The sequence below is a fragment of the Beauveria bassiana genome, assembly GCF_000280675.1.
Source record: "Beauveria bassiana ARSEF 2860 unplaced genomic scaffold BBA_S00010, whole genome shotgun sequence".
NCBI classification, from domain to species: domain Eukaryota; kingdom Fungi; phylum Ascomycota; class Sordariomycetes; order Hypocreales; family Cordycipitaceae; genus Beauveria; species Beauveria bassiana.
This window is the reverse complement of record NW_007930845.1, coordinates 745053-762549: the sequence shown is the minus strand read 5'-3', so window position 1 is coordinate 762549 and position 17497 is coordinate 745053. Positions and strand designations below refer to the sequence as shown.

The 17497-nt window shown below is 55.0% G+C and overlaps 6 protein-coding genes across 6 annotated transcripts; 5 read left to right on the top strand and 1 right to left on the bottom strand.

Moving 5' to 3' along the window:
• Positions 1–1023: 1023 nt before the first annotated feature.
• BBA_04583 (putative aldehyde dehydrogenase) lies at positions 1024–2682 on the top strand (the record flags this gene model as incomplete). The annotated part of the gene is made up of 3 exons (XM_008599680.1): positions 1024–1085; positions 1192–1591; positions 1651–2682. 3 exons carry the CDS (start codon positions 1024–1026, stop codon positions 2680–2682), a joined length of 1494 nt encoding a protein of 497 aa, XP_008597902.1.
• A 2406-nt stretch (positions 2683–5088) lies between these two features.
• On the top strand, positions 5089–8118 carry BBA_04582 (WD repeat-containing protein; the record flags this gene model as incomplete). The annotated part of the gene is made up of 1 exon (XM_008599679.1): positions 5089–8118. One exon carries the CDS (start codon positions 5089–5091, stop codon positions 8116–8118), a length of 3030 nt encoding a protein of 1009 aa, XP_008597901.1.
• Positions 8119–8794: 676 nt separating this feature from the next.
• BBA_04581 (uncharacterized protein) lies at positions 8795–9376 on the top strand (the record flags this gene model as incomplete). Its single annotated transcript, XM_008599678.1, has 1 exon — positions 8795–9376. The coding sequence occupies one exon, from the start codon at positions 8795–8797 to the stop codon at positions 9374–9376; it is 582 nt and encodes a 193-aa protein (XP_008597900.1).
• Positions 9377–10080: 704 nt separating this feature from the next.
• On the top strand, positions 10081–12615 carry BBA_04580 (extensin-like protein; the record flags this gene model as incomplete). The annotated part of the gene is made up of 1 exon (XM_008599677.1): positions 10081–12615. The coding sequence occupies one exon, from the start codon at positions 10081–10083 to the stop codon at positions 12613–12615; it is 2535 nt and encodes an 844-aa protein (XP_008597899.1).
• A 371-nt stretch (positions 12616–12986) lies between these two features.
• On the bottom strand, positions 12987–14515 carry BBA_04579 (glycosyltransferase family 4; the record flags this gene model as incomplete). Its single annotated transcript, XM_008599676.1, has 2 exons — positions 12987–13983; positions 14034–14515. 2 exons carry the CDS (start codon positions 14513–14515, stop codon positions 12987–12989), a joined length of 1479 nt encoding a protein of 492 aa, XP_008597898.1.
• Positions 14516–14899: 384 nt separating this feature from the next.
• Positions 14900–17332, top strand: BBA_04578 (DEAD/DEAH box helicase; the record flags this gene model as incomplete). The annotated part of the gene is made up of 1 exon (XM_008599675.1): positions 14900–17332. One exon carries the CDS (start codon positions 14900–14902, stop codon positions 17330–17332), a length of 2433 nt encoding a protein of 810 aa, XP_008597897.1.
• Positions 17333–17497: the final 165 nt, after the last annotated feature.

The window sequence follows — 17497 nt, the reverse complement described above, 5'->3', positions numbered from 1 at the left end:
CTGTAATGTAAATTAATAAGAGCAGACTTATATCGGAGGCTGGGAAATGTTCAGAGAAAGGCAACTACAATTTCAGGTAAAAGAAAAGAGGCAAAAAAAACCCCCGGCTCTAGGAGCCGAGACATGCATTAGAGCAACAATCCATCTCGGCCAGCCGGCAAGGTTCTCGAACCTTTGCTATGCGTGCCGTGTCGCAGTGATGCAATGCGGGGGATTACCGGCAGCTCTACTGGTGCTACCTAGGTACCTAGGTACCTACCTATGGTACCTTACAGGTTTCTGTCAGCGTTTACCCCAGCGCCGACCTGCCGTCGGCCTCCGTAGGCCCGGACCCGAAGTATCATTGGAGGGCCAATCACCTACTCACCAGGTAACTATCAACCAGGCAGCTACATATGGTATTATAGGGGAAAACTGCACTTGGGAACTGCAAAAACGAAAATATAAGAGGACAACGGTTAAAAACAAAAGCCAGCTGCTCATGTTGAACTACGCAATTGACAACGCACCACCACCACATGGTCCGTCTGATCAGGGCCCAGTGCCACCCTTTCGGATACCATCGCTTGTATGGATAGTGGGCCTGATAATTGTCAGCAAATCGCTACAAGCAATTGCTCGGGATTATCTGCATTCACGGAACCATGCATTGACATGATTGGTTGCCCCTCCTTCGAGCGCGCTACCCCTCCGCTCCCCGCCATCCACACCATCTAAATCCTGGCTAGTAGACCCAGCTTCGAGCTCTTGCCCCCGCCGCCGTCCTGGTTCGTGGTTGTCCAAGCTACTCGGCGCCAGCAAATGTCCACCCTCACCCCGCTTTATCGTCATGTTCTCTTCATCTAGGCGACAAATCGCAGACACATATTTAACCTGCTCCTCACCCAATTCTTCCCATCTTGTTCGCTCCTCCCTCATCCTCTTATGCTGGTCTGAGAAAGGAAATACTAGTCCATCTCTCATATTCTCTTTTACCCAGATACCCCTCCGCCGTACTTTCTCACACACAAACAGTCCGTCATTATGACTTTGACAGTGCAGCTATCTACGCCCGCTACGGGCAAATATGACCAGCCAATTGGCCTGTAAGTTATCGTTGCGTGTTGTCTTCTCCGCACGCCCGACCGGCCATGCGCCGCTTACACTACCCCGCCCCCGCGATTCCTTGACTAACACAAACCTCCCCTATAGGTTTATCAACAACGAGTGGGTTGAGGGTGTCGACAAGAAAAAGTTTGAAGTCATCAACCCCTCTACCGAGGAGGTCATCACCTCTGTCTGCGAAGCTACCGAGAAGGATGTCGACCTCGCCGTCGCCGCCGCCCGCAAGGCCTTCGAAACCACTTGGAAGGAAACGACCCCGGCGGAACGCGGCGTGTTGATGAACAAACTCGCCGACATTGCCGAGAAGAACACCGAACTCCTCGCCGCTGTCGAGTCTCTCGACAATGGCAAGTCCATCACCATGGCCAAGGGCGATGTTGGCGCAGTCGTCGCCTGCATCCGCTACTATGCCGGCTGGTCCGACAAGATCCACGGCAAAACTGTCGACGTCGCCCCCGACATGCACCACTACGTCACGAAGGAGCCTGTACGTACAATGATCAGCCTCAGTACAAGTACGGGTCGAAATGCTAACTACGAATATAGATTGGTGTCTGCGGTCAGATCATTCCCTGGAACTTCCCTCTTCTCATGCTTTCCTGGAAGATTGGCCCTGCCCTGGCCACTGGCAACACCATCGTCATGAAGACTGCTGAGCAGACTCCCCTCTCTGCCCTCGTCTTTGCCCAATTTGTCAAGGAAGCTGGCTTCCCTCCTGGTGTTTTCAACGTGATCTCTGGTTTCGGCAAGACCGCCGGTGCCGCCCTCTCCGCTCACATGGACGTAGACAAGATCGCTTTCACCGGTTCCACCCTCATCGGCCGCACCATCCTCAAAGCTGCTGCTTCCTCCAACCTCAAGAAGGTCACTCTTGAGCTCGGTGGCAAGTCCCCCAACATCGTCTTCAATGATGCCGATATTGAGTCTGCCATCTCCTGGGTCAATTTCGGCATCTACTACAACCACGGTCAGTGCTGCTGTGCTGGTACTCGCATCTTTGTCCAGGAGGGCATTTACGACAAGTTCCTCGAGGCTTTCAAAAAGCGCGCTGCCGCCAACACTGTCGGTGACCCCTTTGACACCAAAACTTTCCAGGGTCCTCAGGTCAGCAAGCTCCAGTACGACCGCATCATGAGCTACATCCAGTCTGGCAAGGATGAGGGTGCCACTGTCGAGATCGGTGGTGAGCGTCACGGCGACAAGGGCTTCTTCATTAAGCCCACCATCTTCTCCAACGTTCGCTCCGATATGAAGATTATGCAGGAGGAGATCTTCGGCCCCGTCTGCTCCATCTCCAAGTTCTCCACCGAGGAGGAGGTCATCAAGCTTGGCAACGAGACCACCTACGGTCTCGCCGCTGCCGTTCACACCAAGGATCTCAACACCAGCATTCGTGTCAGCAACGCCCTCAAAGCTGGTACCGTCTGGGTCAACTGCTACAACCTCTTGCACGCCTCGGTTCCCTTTGGAGGCTTCAAAGAGTCTGGAATCGGTCGTGAATTGGGTGAAGCGGCCCTCGATAACTATCTACAGACAAAGTCAGTCACTGTCCGTCTGGGAGGCCCAATGTTCGGATAGAATCAAATTTGTACCTATAAAAAGCCCAGACAAGCTCTTGGGACATCAACACAAAATTTTGAATCTCGCTAGCCTAATAAATTGACAACTTATCCACAACGTATTACGATAGGCTGAATTTTGAGAAATTTGATGGGGAGCTCGCGTCTCGGATCGCGCAGAAAGCGCTGAACAACGGACACGCGAGGTAGTAGACGTGCCATATATCGATAGAGAAGCCATGGAATTATTTGACTCCATATCGAAATCTTGGTCATTTATAATTTGCGCGCAGACTTTCCAAGAACACTGCGACGGCCAAGTCAAGATAGTGAGCTCAGCAAGCCCTAGCGTCAAGGTCTCACTTTATTAGGGACTCAAGTTTAGCGAATGGTGCGCCCCACTCTTGGCGTCAAGTTGAGCTCATAAGCTAAATTAGTGAGCGGAGGCGGTATGAAATAATCCAGCCTCATTAGTCTAGGGGTTACGACGTTGGATTTTGACCACAACCAATCATTCCAAAAGCATCAGTTCGAATCTGATATGAGGCTTCAAACATTTACTTTTTGCTTCGACCACACAAATGCATGCGTTGCCTAAACCGCATGTTAAGCACCGCTGGCTGTTGGCCCTTGTTTCTTTTTTTTTTTTTTTTTTTTTTTTCCCCTTCTCCTTCTTCTTCAATCGATATAATTCTAATTTCGTATCCGGGCCTGACGTATCAGAGGCCGGAGCTTTGACACAGACTCCTATCACCTTGCCACGATGCACGTCGGTTGGGAATAGCGTGCTCGCTGTTCTTCGATTCATTACAACCCCGGACCCGCCTCCCCGGTCGCTCGTTTATTGAGTTTATTATCATACTGTACGGTTATTACCCGTCGATTGCTATGGTCCTATGGATGGCTATGTACCAGGAGCGACTCCGTAATTACTGTTTATTGTGAACGTTCGGGCCGGACACCGAGCAGCGCGTCGCGCCAGAATGGCGTTTTGCTGGTGCGTGCACGATCTCGCATGACTAGCGGCAAGCAATAGCCAGCTTCAGGCTTACTTTTGATATACGCAAGGATCATGCAAATTACTGGGACGAGCGCTGGCGCATCGCAATATTCGTTACGCAACAGTAGCCGGGCTGGTTGCGAATCCTCATTTGGCGCGGAGGCAAATCGAATCGCATTTCAGTGCCAGGCTCCCCTGCTTGCAATCTAACTCTCGTTAGGGATTACAGGGGACATGGATGATAGTGCCAATAGTCTTTTATTAGTGAGCCGAGAGCTGATGTGACAGCTTCCAGGTACTGTGTGATTGAGGGGGAATAGAGCAATGCTGCCTGGGGATTGATGAAGTGGTTGCAGGAGACGGCGGAAATCAAGAACAAATGAATGGGATGGTATTGATGGAGAATGTCTCTGATGCAAGACAGAAAAGAAAGAAACCATTGACGGGCGCTTCTAGGACAATGTTGTTGTGCTTGATGCTGGTCATTGCTGCCCCGGCAACAGGGATTCAGGCTACCCTGGTTTTAGACTATTATTAGAGGTTGCTGGCAACTGGCGGGCGGCCAGGTAACTTTAGAGGGGGAGGGGGCTAAGTTAGCATCATTTAGCGTCGTCAAGGCACAGGGCGCCTCTCGCATTCTGCACTGTCAGATCCCTCGAATTCCCGTGCTTGAGCATGAGGTTCCCACTATCTTGTTGAAAGCACTGATCAAGGAGAATCTCCAGAATTCACCCAGCTTTTCTTTGGCGCATTGACGGAGGTGAACCTGTTGGCCGTTTGTGACCTTGCACACCTCGGCCAGCTATCAGTGGGTACCTAGCGTAGGCGTAGGTCCCTAAGCTAAGGTAGTACCCGTACCTACCTAGGTAGGTAACAAGCGGCCAAGCCCCCACAGGAGCTCCCAAGCTCCTCCGTCAAGCGCTGTATTGATTTTTCTTGTTCCCAAACTGTACCAACTTGTACTACCCGAGCCAAAGTTCTCCTCGATTGAGCACGACACCATTTACAAACACAACAAAAATTTATCGTGTCACTAGACTTGTGGGCGGTCGGCTGCTTCCTAAACGTCTGACACTCTTTTTCCTCTCCTAGCAACCGTCCTCTAATTATAGAGATCCTGTCGTTTCCCCCTTCGCTTCCTCCATCCTCACTCTTCTGTATGTACCTCTCTCGCTTTATCTTCCTAGGAGGACGCGAACTCGGCTCGGACACTGACAACAGTCTCAGCTCTTCAATTGCTACATATACGCTCGACGCCGTTATATATAGATCTTGGCTAGTGCGCGGTTCTCTGTCTGCCGATTATACTGCCCATCAGACCCTCATTTGTCGCCCGAGATACCAACATCACCCACCCCGATCGTCCACACTAACAGAACTCGGCCATTGCATATACACCCGTCCCCTCAAGTCAATGGCTACGAAATGGTTGCTGTTACGCCATCCAACAGCCGGCTGAAGCTGACTCCCTCCAATTCGCCGTATCTTGGACGTCCTTCAAGATCCCCAATGCGCGGCCGACAGCAAGAATCCTGGCTCTCCTTGCGGAGAGTCGTCGGCACTACCTGCCGTTCGCAGACCGGTTTCGACACCGTGAATTCTTCCATTGCTTATGTTGCTGGGGGAGCTGTCGTGGTCGTCAATGTCGAAAATGGAACCTACAGCCAGCATTTTTACCGAGCTCGTCCTGCTGCTGTTCCTGTCCATAATGCCCTCAACATTCTGCAGAACACCTCGAGCACGCCCACCACCACTACTCCCAAGGCCAATGATAGCCGCGGCAGAGTCGCTCCATCAAATAGAGACTCCGTCTACGGCTCGCTGGATTGGGCCGATTCTCCCACCTCCAAAACCTGGACCAGCAGAGAACGGATCAAGGCAGCCACCTGTGTTGCCCTCAGCCGAGATGGCAAATTTCTTGCCGTAGGCGAAACCGGTTATGCTCCTCGCGTCCTAATCTTTAACCTCCAAGAAGCATCATCCGATACACCGCTCGTCTCCATCAGCGAGCACACCTTTGGTGTAAACGCCGTGGCTTGGTCGGCGGATTCACGATATCTCGCCTCTCTGGGTGCCGCCAATGATGGCTTCCTCTACATCTGGAAGGTTGACCCTCGCACTGGACAAACAAGGCTGTTCCAGCAGAACCGATGTACTTCGTACATCCGACACATGACGTGGATGGGAAGCAACCTGATTACACTTGGCGTGCGACATGTCAAGATTTGGAGGATCGAGGACGGGTCTTCTTCTCCGACAAAGAGTCGGCACTTTAATGACTCTGCTCCTTCTACACCGACATCTTCCCAGAAAACGCTCCCCGGCCGTAATGTCCTGTTGGGTGGCCTCCTCGATGCTACCTTTACCTGCGCTGCCGTGGACGGAAATCGACTGCTTGTATGCACCGAAGCTGGCGATGTTTGCATCATGGACGATGACGATCGACAAATGAAGCTTGTCAAGGCGGTCACGTTGAACTTTGCGATTACGACTATTACCATACGTGGAGATGTTGCCTATGTTGGATGTAAAGACGGTTCGTTCGCGACTCTGGATGTATCAGCTGTCATGGACGGCGGAGGTGACGATTGCGTCTTGACCACGGCGACGGCAGCTACTGGAGTGCTCGCTCTGGGCTTTTTAAACGATAACCTCGTCACCATTGACTCAAAACAGTCCATCGATATTTGGTCCCGCGATCATCTACCAGGTCAAAAGCAGGACGCAATCGCTCACATTCCCATCCCTGGCCATGGCGAATCCATTAACGGAGTGCATCCGCTTCGCCGCCCGAATAAGCCGGATGCTTCATTCATCACGTGGTCTGGCTCAGGCAATGTGACATTTTGGGATACAGAGGGCCGACAGAAGATGTCGGTAGACGTGCCCATCGATGCGGTTGAGATTGACTCGGAAATGGGCGTCAGCAACCAAGCCACTTGCGTCGAAACATTGCGCAACGGCAAGCAGCTTATCATCGGAGACCGCCTCGGTATCTTAAGAATCTTTGATGTGGATACTAAGGAATTGCTGCTCGACACCAAAGCCCACTCTATGCACTGTGTTGGTATTAGCGTCTGCGAGACCCCTAAGAAACTTATCATTGCGAGCTGCGGCCGTGACAGGACGGTACAGCTCTTTCACCAGCTGTCCAATGGGCGGACTGAACATTTCCAGACACTCGAGTTCAGTGCACGGGTTGTTCAAGTTCTAGTCCCGTCGGATGACAAAGTCATTACTTGTTCTCTGGACCGTTCTTTACAGATTCATGACCTGGTTACTCGTGATGGCGAGCCCGACGTCATTGCAGCGATCCCATCCAAGATCATCTCTCTCAAAGCATCACCCACGAGCCTGCTTATGGGGCCTGACCGGCGCAGCGTCTACATTTCGCTGTTAGATCGATCCGTATTCCAGTTCGACCTCTTCACTGGACGGCAAGTCTCTTGTTTCAAGTGTACAGATGAAGGCGGCGTCGAGTCTGCTGTGCTAGATGGTTTGACCCTTGGTAACTGGCCGGCTCGTGATCTCGACTTCATTCTGGGCACTTCCAACACCGATAAATCGATTAGGTTGTATGATGCTCGATCAGGCTTGTTTCTCGACCGTGAATGGGGGCACACAGAGGCCATCAACGGAGTGTGCATCGTGGAGGATGATGACGGTTCAAAGAAGGTGGTCAGTGCCGCATCAGACGGCACTATCATGATTTGGCTGTTGGATTTTACTGAGTTTTCCCCACGATCTATGAGCCGGGAAGTGTCACCCGCAAAAGAAATCAGCATCACTGGCAGACCCACGTTGCGAAAGATCCTCTCTCGAGCCGAGCTTGCCGAGTTCCAGCGCTCGACTCCCAACAGTAACAGACAAAAATCACCGCCCCGCACTTTACCGCGACGAAGTTCGCGTCTCAATCTAAAAACCCCTCCTGGTACACTGAACGGACAAGGCAACAGTACAATCATTGAAAGTACGCCGTCAAGGCGCAGACCTTCTGAGAGCCAGGGAGCTAGTCCGCCGCCTAGCCCTAAGGGACGCGTCAGTCGCCGACCGTCTTTGCCAGCGATGGGCGCTGTGGCACGCAAGAAAACCTCGGCAACAAATCTGCGAGCGCAAAACACGTTGAATACAGCCACAGAGCAAGCATGCCGTACATTGCGAGCATACCGGCGCAAGCTCTCGTCTGCCGAGCCAATCACTGCCGAATGTTTGACAGAGCTGGATCAAGAACTTCGTCTGACAGCTGCCGCCTTGGGAGACCGCGCCATTCGTAGCAAGGCTATGAATGAAACTGTTCTCAGTGGACTACTGGACCAATATTCTGAGCGACTCGTCACATTGCTTGACGAAAAATTACGACTCACTACGCCGCCCAAGGACAGAGGGTCGGGCAACCCTATTGAAGAGCGCTTTGGCAGTGCCGAGAGCAGCTCAAACACATCATCATCGCCATGATTCCTTTTTTTCTTTGCTTTGTATTTAAACTTGACTTTTGTATTTGTCTGGGTGTATGGGATTCCTGTCGCATCCAGTGGTTGGATGACATGGGAGTTACGGTGTTATTTATTCCTGCTTGGTTGCAATACTTGGGCTTTACTAGTGCAGTGATGCAAGGAGAGAAGAAAAGTCTCCTGCGCACTGCGATGATACCATTGGGACGGCGTTTCTGCGATTTAACATTGTGCGTTTCTGCATGGTATATTGGCTGCGTGTGACTTCCTCCTGGATGAGGATAGTTTTGCAAATGTGTGTGCTATAACAGAGTAGGATAATCAAAACGATTCTATCTTGAGCTTTGTAGTGTTTGGTCAGAGTGCAGTAAAAGCTGGCAGTGTGATGATTCTGTTGGTGTCGAGAAAACGTGGTGGACAGCACCAGTGATCGTACCTACAAATTAGGCTACAATCCACTCGTTTGCTGTAATAGAGGTACCTACCTTAGGTATCCAGCGCCACCAAATCCCCACGGCTTTGACCTCAGCAAACTAAAAAGGTAATAGCACGTCTCCAACGCATCCTCCAACCCAAGCAGCTTCTTTGATTCTCTTCGTGATTTTTGTCCCTTCATCTACTCTTGGTCCGGAAATCGTGGAGCAGTTGCGCTGCTCCGGCCGCCACCGCCGCCGGCCAGCATGATAAGCGTCGCGCTCATGAGCGTCGTCGTCGAGGGGCTCTTCATCCTCTACGTCTTCTTCGACCTGGTTATCCGCGGCGGCCGGCTGCGCCGCTTTCTCTGGAAGCTCGGCCTGTGGCTGCTTTTAATGATGCCCGGCGTCGCCATGCTCAACTTTGACTTTACGTCGCAGGTGCAGGTCGACGTGAGCATGTCCATCATCCTATCCACCTTTGTGAGCGCCAGCATCTGGATCGTCATGTTCGACCCGGACATTTCGCGGACCGTCACGCTGGTCCAGTTTGGCACCCTCGCCGCATCGTGCGTCATCACCGCGCTGACCATTCTCGGCGGCCGCGGCGACGGCGGCTGGGACGAGAAGCTGGCGTTTATGCTGCGCGTGCCCGGCATCGTCGGCGCCTTTTTCGTGCGCTTGCCCTGGGACGGCCCGCGCATCGCGAGGGGCCTCTGCTGGACGCTAATTTGGCTCTGGGCCTCGCGCATCGATGCAGACGAATACTATCCGCCGGACAATCTACAGTGGCTGAAGCGCACCTTGCAAGTCAATGGAACCGTCTTGGAACTCGACCGAGCAAGATAGGCTGGGCAGTTGGGGGGTGATGATAGTACGTGTATCATATTGTCTTTTCAGTCAGCGAGCATATTCCGGCGCTTCTACTTTGACTTATACTTTTCCTTTTCCTTGAAAAATCTTCGAATGTACTGTTTTTCTCCTCCTCGTTTCAAATTTTTTACTTCAATTTCAAAGACAAGATTTATCGACTTGTTACCCTCGTGAAGCTATTTTACCCCCGCGTCCATCGCTGACGATCCGTCTAGCGCCTGCAGCAAGCCCGGGCTAGCCTGATTTAGGCGATACAGTGGACATTACAGTGGACCGACAGGCACTTCCCCCCTAAAGTTTGGCCATCTTTTGGAGCAACTCGTCTCCTTCATATCAACTCACGTGATTTCTCGACATTCGTTCGCATTTGTGAAAAATCAAAGACGCCAGAAGCCGACAATCATTTACCGCAAAACGGCGCGCAAATTCATCGAAAATCAAATGATAGTCATCTAGAGCTTAATACTTGCCCGCGGCCGCGCCTCTCAACACGCGTTTCGGACCCCCTTAACGCGCCGACGCCCAGTGGCAGCTCGATCCCGCCCGCGTTGGCGTCTCCGGGCCGCCTCGGACAACACCCAACATCAGCTCCGGCCCCCGTCTCGACCGTGGCGCCTATACAACTACTCGCACAGCGCAACGGCCCCCTCGAGCATTGGCGAGGCGGGCCTAAGCCCGGCATGAGTACCCCGACGACGTACACACCTCTTGAGTCACTTTTCCTCTTCCAATCCCTCCTCAATCACGGTATCGACGCCGACGCGTTTACGCACATCTCGGAGACGCTGAGGAGCAATGCGCTGATCAAGAGCGGAGAGACTTTCGATGCCGCGCGGCTGAGCCCCAACGCGCTACAGCAGCTGTTCCTGTTGCTTCTGCGCGAGGAGCTCAGGAGCGACGCCGAGCGCGCCGAGGCAGCCCAGGCGGGAGCTTCGCCGTCCAAGAAGCGAAAGATTACAGCCCCGTCCATACCGACACTGAATGAGGCCTACCAGCATGTCAGCAAAGTGCCGGCATTGGTGGAGCGCCTGTATGCTCGCTACCGTGATCACGTTGTGAGGCAGATCAGAGAGGATGAGCGCAAGTTCGCCACGGTACAAAAGGAGATACAGCTGTTGGAAAAGAGCGAAAAGGAGCGTTTGGCCAGGTCAGCGTCCCAGAGCGGCGCGCCCGTCCTCGCCCCGCGTGACACCAAGAATACTCCCTTGGGTTCCAACAGTTCTAGCCCATCGCCGGGATCGACACCAGGAGCTGTGCCCGGCATCAAGAGGGGCGCCGTGGTTCCAACACCAAAAGCTCCTGGAGCTGGCGCGCGGCCCCCAGCGGTAGCTGGACATCCGCACATGCCAGCGCCAACACCACCGAAAAGACCAGCACCATCATCAAAGCCCGCGAATGGTACTCAGCCAACAGCTGGTCCGCCACCGCAGTCGCAACAGCAACCTCCTCAGCCTCCGCGACCTGGCCAGGCTTTACAACCTGCCAGACCTGGCGCTACCCCTGGTGGCTCAAAACCATACCCAGGAACCCATATACCCATCCCTCAACAAGGCACCTCTCAAAACCCCGCTGCCCAAGCCCAATTACAACAAGCGCAGGCGGCAGCGCACGGCCAGCAACGTCCCATCCCCAATCCTCCCAGCCTAAGCCACGCCCAGCAACAACCTCCACAAGGCATACCGCCGCAACATCCTCAGCACCGCCCGATTGCGGTCACTGCAGGTCATATATCTGGCCGTCCAATACAGCCGCATCCTCAGACTTTTCGACCTCTGGCGTCCGCATCGCCGCATCCGACGCCAGCAACTCAAAATGTCCCGCCGAAATTGGCCCCAGCCCAGCCACCGCCCGGCCAACATAAACCTCTCTCTAGAACACACTCACCTGCGCATCTGGACAAGTCGCCGTATGGTCCCCCGAAGCCCGCCATTCCCGAGCACATGATCCGCCAAGCAGTCAGCACACCGCAAGGCAAGCGATCCGCTGCCCCGTCGCAACCTCAAACTCCTGTACAAGTCAATGCTATGCCGTTAACTAGAGGATTCGGCACTAAATGGGCGTCTCACTCCACCCCGTCAACGCCCAGGCCGATCATGGAGGAGCCCGAGAGCCCGGCCTTTGAGCCTGTCAGTCCGCCCCAGCGAGCTAGCTCAATCGCGCGGGGATCGTCAAGATCCTTGTCTGTCAAGGACACGCCAAAGAAGCTGGAGCCCGCGAGCCGGAACCGCTCATCCCGTACCAGCCAACCAGACAGAGCTGTCAGCTCCACGCCGTCCGCAGCCGGGACAAGGCGCAGCCAGTCAGCCGTCTCCCAGTCAGCCGTCTCCCAGGCAGACGAACCATCCACGGACTATCCCACAAAGGTCAAAATGGAAGCTTCTACTCCACGCCTACACGATGAAACCGGAGACACCACTGCAGATGAAAGTGTTCATGGTAAGCACATGGCAACTCCAGGTAGCGTTTCGTCGCGGCCGTACAAGCGGAAGCGACAAGATACCCCGCAGCAGCCTCCTGTACCACCAACTCATGTGCTATGGACACGAGGTTTCACCAAAGTCTCGTCATCGGCACTAGATCAGATCTCGAGCCATAGAGATGCGAATATGTTTGCCACGGGTATCCGCGAGCGCGACGCACCTGGCTACCACCAGATTGTGCTCCAGCCCCAGGACATCACGAAAATCCGCGCAGCAATCAAGCATGGCAATAAGGCTGCCTCTACCGCTGCGTCGAACCTTCCCGGTGGTGACCCTGGCGGCCCGAGCGTTTGGCTGCCCGCCTCGGAAGACCTGACACCGCCTCAATCCATCATCAACAGCGCACAGTTGGAGCGGGAGCTTGTTCACATGTTTTGCAACGCCATCATGTACAATCCGGACCCCGACCGCGGCCCCGGCCGGGCATTCATGAAACGCTTACGCGACGACGAAGAGGAAGTGGTGGGTTATCGCGTCGACGAGGATGGCGTGGTCCGGAACACGCGCGGCATGTTCGTCGAGGTCGAAAAGCTTCTCAGCGACCTGCGCAGTGCAGAAAAGGACCGCGAGCCGCCGCCGCCCGCCGCCGCAACTGCTGCCACGGGCACTGCCGCTGCCGTGGCTACGACGGAAACGAGTGCGGCTGCGGCTGATGATACGGCAGAGGAAGATGACGAGGGAGAGGGGGACGGTCCATCGTCGTCGAAGAGACGGCGCGTCTCCGCGAGAAGCTAGAAGCAACCCGCGTTGACTCGAGAAGCAGAACGGGCGAGGAACCCTCTTCTCAGACGATGGAATCGGTAGCAGCAGAGGATGGGATAGCTTGTGTTTGATCACTGTGTACAGCGAATCCTCTCCTCTTTTTTGAATCTTCAAACACGTGTTTAAGCGAACTTGACATGAGAAATGCGAGTAGTCGTGTCGACACCAATGTATAATTCATAATACGCTCATAGCATTGTATATATTGGGTGCTATGCTACCTCCCTCCAAAATATGTTTGTGATGCACCAATACCTAAACGCCGTGTAGCCCTCTACTCTCCCACCATATGATATCATACAAGGAATGCGATGCTGCGCGCGACAATATAATATACAAACCCGTCAAGTCGGCTTTGCACCGCCTTGTGAGGAGGCGGACTGGTTTCTCGACTTGCTCTGGCGGTCCTTGGCGAGCTTGCGCGGCCAGTCGGGGCACGTGTCTATATTCTCGCGGGGGAGGAGTACTTCTAGAACGAGAAAGAAGAGGTAGTCGACGACGGCGCAAAGGCAAAAGAGCTTGCCGGCCCATATGCCGCAGCCGTAGTAGCGCTTGAGGCGGTCGACGAGGGCAAAGTTGCGGACGCGGGAGCCGTTATAACCGCCCGTGTCGAAGCCGTAAAAGACCTCCTCGGGGATGGTGCCGGTGACGCCGTCGTAGACGCGCTCGGTGCGCTGGGCGACATTGTCCCACGAGTACATCTTCTTGACCTCGTCGTGGAAGCGGTCGGTGCGGACCTTGCCGGCGCGAACGGCGGTGATGGCCTTGCCCGTGGCGAGGACAAGGTCGTCCTCCTCGGGCTTGGCAAAGGTAGTCATGTGCGAAGGCAGCACCTCGGGGATGCCACCGACCTGCGTGCAGACGACGTATAGGCCGCAGCTGGCGGCCTCGACGATGACGGTGCCAAAGGCTTCAGTGAGGGACGGGTGCAGATAGATGTGGCCGCGGACCATGACGTCGCGCACCTCTTCGTGGCGGACGGGGCCAAGCATCTCGACGCGGTCCTGGAGTACATTGTTCTCAATCATCTGCTCAAGGTCAATGGCCTTGGGACCTGAGCCGGCAATGATGAAGCGCGTGTTGGGGTGGTTTTCCAGGATGCGCGGAATGGCGGCGGTGAGCAGGTCGGTGCCCTTGTTGTAGAATAGCCGCGAGATGACGACAATGGTAATCATGTCGTTGGGACCAAAGCGCGTGGGGCTGCGCTCGGGGCCAAAGGCGCTGCTGGGGTCTCCGTGAACTGGATAGTCGCGTGGGCGAAAGTTTTCTGCGACTACGGCGTTGGGAATGACGGAGACCATGAGAGGATCTAATGACGCTCTCAATACCGTGTTTTCTTTGCTATATACTAGTCAGCATCGGTTGCGGGCAGTGATGCGTCGCATACTGACCATGTGTGGCTGACGCATATACTGTGGTCGACATCACTCAAGAAGAACTTGAGAAGCTTGTTGGTGAGAATGCTCGCAGCGTCGGCAAAGCCAAACAGCGAGTGGTCTGTAAAAACGGTGCGCAGGCCCATGGTCCGGGCATGCAGAATTGCCTCGTTGCACATGCTGCTCAGACTGCCGTGGCCGTGGACAATCTCAATCTGTTCGCGGATGCAAATGTTACGGAATATGGGAAAGAAGGAGAAGACGGTGGGAAAGGTCGCTTCACGGTAGATGATGAAGAAGGGCACATAGTACACTTTGAGGCCGTTGGTGAGGTAGCGGACGCCTGTGCGGTTGCCGTACGCGTGCGTGATGATGATGACCTTGTGCCCGCGATCAATGAGCTTGCTTGAGACCTGGTAGATGTGCGCCTCGACGCCCCCGGGTTGGGGGAAGAAGAAGTCGCTCACCATGGCGATATTATACCTGCGACGGCCCATGATTGATGAGCAGGCAGCTACCACAGCCCTTGTCCTCTTGTGTCTGGCCTGGCAACTCTGGCGCGCCTCATTGGGATGAGATGCGACGTTGAGATGGGCTACAGGGAGCTCATAGCTGGCCTCCAGTAGCCGCGCCTCCTGGCGATGCGCCAAGTGATGATTGGCTGCCAAATGGCGACCCCTGCGCCAAGTCGTGGCTGGTGGGGTCGATAAGCTCAGCGGTGTAAACCAGCAGAATTGCGATAAGCTGTGGCGCGCCCAAATTTTTGGGAAGCAAGCTGTTAGCGGCGGGACAATGTACCAAAAAAAAAGCCAATTTCTAAATAGTACGACTCTCAAGATCGCATTAAGGCACAACGACTACCCATTGGGTCTTGCAACGGAATGTATGCGAGATATGTGCCTTCTGCCGGCGGTCAGACTGCTGCGACCAGCTCTGGCCGGCAGAACGCTCGTCGTGTGCCGGGCCAAACGAATGCGCCAGCTACAGAGTCGGCAGAAGACGAGTCGAGTTCGAAAAAGCCTAAACGAAAGAGGGCTGATGCGGATACGATAAACGAATCTACAGACAGAAAATCCAAAAAGTCCAAAACGGCGGATCGAGAAGCCGGCGAGAAGACGAAATCTGCAAAGACAAAAAAGGACAAGAAGGAAAAGAAGGATAAGAAAAAGAAGCGATCAGAAGAGGATGAAGAAGAGACTCAAGTAAAAAGGAATGTTGACACAGACGGCGATACATCCCTGACTGGCACGGAAGCCGCTCCAGTTTCTGAAAAGAAGAAGGCCAAGCGCGATAAGAAGAAGCGAGTCGAAGAGTCGCCCGCCGAAGACGACGACGACCAAAATGAAAGACACAAGTCTGTACTCGAACAGATGGCCAAGTCGCTGAAAATGGCGAGTGAGGCTGCCGCAGATCAAATCGCAGAGGAGCCTGAGGAGGAAGTTGAACAGCACGGCCTAGAGCCACTGCCACAGCCCGAGCAACCCAAAGAGGAGGATGCCACACCCACATACGATACCCTGCCTTCTTGGCTATCAGCTCCCATCCGCGTAAAGCAGTCTACACGAACCAGCTTTATCGACGCGGGCATTCCCGCCAAAACGGCCGAGGCATTGCAGATTAAGGGCTATGCCGACGCATTTGCCGTCCAGACTGCCGCCATTCCTCTCTTATTACCGAACAATAAGAGCCTTCCGGGTGATCTTTTAATATCCGCTGCTACTGGGTCGGGAAAGACGCTAGCCTACGCATTGCCCATTGTCGACGACATTAGCCAAGGCGTGGTGACGAGGCTGCGCGCGCTGGTGGTCCTGCCCACTCGCGAACTCGTACGACAGGCGCAAGAAGTCTTTGAGCTTTGCGCCAAGACCTACGAGGGCAGCGATCGGAAGCGCGTGCGCATTGGCGTCTCGGTCGGCAGCCAGCAGCTGAAAGCGGAGCAGGAAATGCTGGTCGAGCGGGAGTCGAGATATGACCCGGACACATATAACAGGATACTGCAGGAAAATCTCAAGGCCAAGGGCTTACCCGCATCGGCCGACGTGGAAATGGATGACGAGGACCGAGATGCGCGACTCGGCCCATGGAACGGCGAAGTCGTGGAATTCACATCGACGGTCGATGTGCTCCTCTGCACGCCAGGCCGTCTCGTCGAGCACATGGAGCAGACGGCCGGTTTCAACCTCGACTACGTGCGGTGGCTCGTCATTGACGAGGCCGACAAGTTGCTCGCGCAGAGCTTCCAGGGCTGGCTGGAGACGGTCATGGCGCGGTTCCGCGCGTCGTCGCTGTACGGCGCGCGTGACTTTCCTGGCATGCCGCACACTGGCGTGCGCAAGGTGGTGCTGTCGGCGACGCTGACGCGCGACCTCAGCCTGCTGAATCAGCTGGCACTGCATCGGCCGCAACTTGTCGTGCTGGATGCGGAAGATGGTGCGGCCGCCGCGGCTGAGACGCAGCAGGTCTCGGAGCACACGTTACCGGCGCTGCTCCGCGAGTTTGCTACACGCGTGCACGACGCCAACCTCAAGCCGCTGTACCTGCTTGAGCTCTTGCGCGGGGGGCTCATGGCGGCGCAGGAACAGTCCGCGATGGCAAGTGTGGAAGAGATCGATGTCAAGTCGGTCGCAGGCTCGAACACGCCCAGTTCCGACTCGGATTCGTCATCTGACAGCAGCTCAGATTCAGAATCAGACTCTGACAGCGACTCTGATTCCGACTCCAGCTCCGACTCCAGCTCCGACTCATCATCCGACTCATCGTCCGACTCCGACTCGGCGGCGCCCGCCACGCCCAAAAAGCCTACCAAGCTCCCCATGGCCCTCATCTTCACCAAATCCAACGAGTCCGCGCTGCGCCTATCCCGCCTCCTCACGCTGCTCGACCCCTCCCTTGACACACACATTAGCACCGTCACCTCCACAACGGCCACCTCGCAGCGGCGCCGGACCCTGCGCGCCTTTACCGACCCGTCCTCGCCGGTGCGGCTCGTCGTCGCGTCGGACCTCGTCGCGCGCGGCATCGACATTCCCAATCTCGCGCACGTCGTCAACTACGACCTGCCGGCGAGCCTGGCCGGGTACGTGCACCGCGTGGGCCGCACGGCGCGCGCGGGCCGCCCCGGCTGCGCGTGGACGCTGGTGGCCGACGGCGAGAGCGGCTGGTTCTGGGGCAAGATTGCAAAGGGCGCCGGCGTGCGCCGCGCGCAAAGGGTGGAGCGCGCGAGAGTGGAGGAGATGAGCGAGGAGAGGGTGCGCGAGTACGAGACGGCGCTGGCGAAGCTGGGTAAAGAAGCGCGGGAGCGACGGAGGAGGTAGAAGTGCGGAGGACCTGCATCAGCATAGCAATTGTATTTTAGGGGTGGTTATTATAAGGCGTTGAATTAACAAGATGAGCTGAACATTGTTTGCAGGAGCGAAAGCAGGCAGTTTGAATGTGATTTAGTGATACTGTCTAGTCAAAGTGAGCATATCTCTCCGGTT